This window comes from Colobus angolensis, unplaced genomic scaffold (assembly GCF_000951035.1).
Source record: "Colobus angolensis palliatus isolate OR3802 unplaced genomic scaffold, Cang.pa_1.0 Scaffold66, whole genome shotgun sequence".
Lineage (NCBI taxonomy): Eukaryota > Metazoa > Chordata > Mammalia > Primates > Cercopithecidae > Colobus > Colobus angolensis.
The window spans coordinates 1,633,138-1,636,240 of record NW_012120265.1 but is presented as its reverse complement, the minus strand read 5'-3'; the positions used below and the strand labels follow the sequence as shown (position 1 = coordinate 1,636,240).

General features: G+C 51.6%; 1 protein-coding gene across 1 annotated transcript in view; it reads left to right on the top strand.

Moving 5' to 3' along the window:
* UNC13A (unc-13 homolog A (C. elegans)) overlaps positions 1-3,103 on the top strand; it is a 91,637-nt gene that overhangs the window by 17,283 nt on the left and 71,251 nt on the right. The window contains exon 7 of the mRNA XM_011925908.1: positions 1,769-1,892. Coding sequence (XP_011781298.1) covers positions 1,769-1,892 — 124 coding nt within the window. The remainder of the gene's footprint in view (positions 1-1,768; positions 1,893-3,103) is intronic.

The following is a 3,103-nucleotide window of genomic DNA, read 5'->3' as shown; positions in this document are numbered from 1 at the left end:
CCCAGCTAATTTTTGCATTTTTAGTAGAGATGGGGTTTCACCATGTTGGCCAGGCTGGTCTTGAACTCCTGACCTCAAGTGATCTGCCCACCTCGGCCTCCCAAAGTGCTGGGATTGCAGGTGCCTGCCACCACACCCAGCTAATTTTTGCATTTTTAGTAGAAATGGGGTTTCACCATGTTGGCCAGGCTGATCTTGAACTCCTGACCTCAAGTGATCCGCCCACCTTGGCCTCCCGAAGTGCTGGGATTATAGGCATGAGGCACCACACCTGGCCAGTGAGTGTCTGTGTTTGAATGAATGAATGCAGAGACCCGAAATGGTTGCAACAGTCTAGGCAAGTGAGTCTAAAAGGAAGCTTTGGCTGGGTGCAGTGGCTCACACCTGTAATCCCAGCACTTTGGGAGGCTGAGGCATGTGGATTGCCTGAGCTCAGTAGACCAGCCTGGGAAACATGGTGAAACCCTGTCTCTACTAAAAAATACAAAAAATTAGCCAGGCGTGCTGGCGCACACCTGTAATCCCAGCAGCTCGGGAGGCTGAGTTAGGGGAATCACTTGAGCCTGGGAAGCGGAGATTGCAGTGAGCTGAGATCACGCCACTGCACTCCAGCCTGGGTGATAGAGTGAGACCCTGTCTCAAAAAAAATTTTAATTAAATTAAATTTAAATTTAAATATATAAAAGAAAGCCTTGAGGGAGACCCAAAATTTCCTCAGTGGCCCTTCAAGTGTGAGGGGGGCCTGGTCACCTGGGGCGGCAGAAAGTGGATTCCACCGAAGGTCATTCCCATTTGAATAATGAACAAACTGAGGTTCAGGGTGGACCCCAGTTGCTCAAAGGCTCACGTTCCTGAGCCAGGGGAAATGGGCTCGCTCTCCTGGGGAACTTTCTCCCTGGATGCTGGGAGCCTCCAGGGTTTTTATCTGAAGTCAGAGTCTCATAACCCCTTATCAGGGGTGGGGAATGACCATGGTGGGCTGGGACTGCCCCTACATAACCCCAAGAGGCTCCCCCTCTGGGTCCTTGGCTTCGGGTTCCCCTGACTCACCATGTGGCCCTGGACTGAGACCTTCCCCTCTCTGAGTCTCAGTTTCCTCATGTGTAACATGGGACACAGCCAGGCACAATGGCATGCGCCTGTAGTCCCAGCTACTGGAAGCTGAGGCAAGAGGATCAGTTGAGGCCAGGAGTTCGAGATGAGCCTGGGCAACATAGTGACACCCCATCTCTAAAAAGAAAGAAAGAGAGAGGAAGAGAAGGAAGGAAGGAAGGGAGGAAGGGAGGGAAAGAAAGAAAGAGAAAGAAAAAGAAAGAAAGAAAGAGAAAAAGAAAGAAAGAAAGAGAAAAAGAAAGAAAGAAAGAGAGAAAGAAAGAAAGAGAAAGAAAGAAACAGAAAGAAAGAGGAAAGAAAGAGAAAAAAAGGAAGGAAGGAGAGAAAGAGGAAGGAAGGAGGGAAGGAAGAAAGGAGAGGAGGGAAGGAGAGAAGGAAGGAAGGGAAGGAAAGAAAGAGAAAGACAGAAAGAAAGAGAAAGAAAAAAGGAAGGGAAGAGAGAAAGAGGAAGGAAGGAGAGAAAGAGGAAGGAAGAAGGGAAGGAAGGAAGGAGAGAAGGAGGGAAGGAGAGAAGGAAGGAAGGAAGGGAAGAGGGAGAGGAGACACGACTTTTGTTTTGGGGTAGGGGTGAGGGGGATGTCTCATGTGAAAGTAGGGGCCCCGGGGACCAGCGTAGCAGATGCCTGACCCACACACCTCCTCCACTGACCTCCAGGAGGGCCCTGGAGAGTGGCTGACACTGGACTCCCAGGTCATCATGGCGGACAGCGAGATCTGCGGCACCAAGGACCCCACTTTCCACCGCATCCTCCTGGACACGCGCTTTGAGCTGCCCTTAGGTGAGTACCCAGGCACGGGACCTTCACCCAGCGCCGGCCCCACTTCTGGACTCACTCAGCTATTCCAGGAGAGTCAACAGGCTGAACCTGCTGCTTGCAGGCCATGACCCAGGCCCCGTACCTTCCCAATGAGCTGCAAATGTTTCACAAACCCATGGCGCTCAGGGCTGAGCTATCCTGGCTGTTCCTTGGTGATGCCTGAGGCTGCAACAGTGAGCTGGGGATAGGAGGAGAGACAGACAGAGAGAGAGAGACAAAGAGAGACAGAGAGAGACATATAGACAGAGGCTGAGAACAGATAGTCCCCTCTTCCTTTCCTGAAGCACCTCGAGTCTCTCCACCTCATTCTTCTAAGAACCCATGGCTGGCCAGGCACAGTGTCTTATGCCTGTAATCCCAGCACTTTGGGAGGCTGAGGTGGGAGGATCATTTGAGGCCAGGAGTTTGAGGCCAGCCTGGGCGATCTAGTGAGATCCCATCTCTATGAAGAAGTTAAAGATTCACCAGGTGAGGTGGCTGCTGGGCGCAGGTGGCTCACACCTGTAATCCCAGCACTTTGGGAGGCTGAGGTGGGTGGATCACGAGGTCAGGAGATCAAGACCATCCCGGCTAACACAGTGAAACCCCGTCTCTACTAAAAATACAAAACAATTACCCAGGCTGGTGGCAGGCACCTGTAGTCCCAGCTACTTGGGAGGCTGAGGCAGGAGAATGATGTGAACTCAGGAGGCGGAGCTTGCAGTGAGCTGAGATAGCACCACTGCACTCCAGCCTGAATGACAAAGCGAGACTCCATCTCAAAAAAAAAAAAAAGAAAAGAAAAAAAAATTCACCAGGCGCCTGTAGTCCCAACTATTTAGGAGGCTGAGGCAGGAGGATAGCTCGAGCCCAGGAGTTTGAGGCTGCAGTGAGCTGTGATTGTGCCACTGCACTCCAGCCTGGGTGACAGAGGGAGACCCTGTCTCTAAAAAATAAAAAATAAAAACAATGGGCTGGGCATGGTGGCTCATCCCTGTAATCCTAGCACTTTGAGAGGCTGACGTGGATGGATCACCTGACATCAGGAGTTTCAGACCAGCCTGGCCAACATAGAGAAACCCTGTCTCTACTCAAAATACAAAAAATTAGCCAGGCGTGGTGGCGCATACCTGTAATCCTAGCTACTTGGGAGGCGGAGGCAGGAGAATTGCTTGAACCCGGGAGGCGAAGGT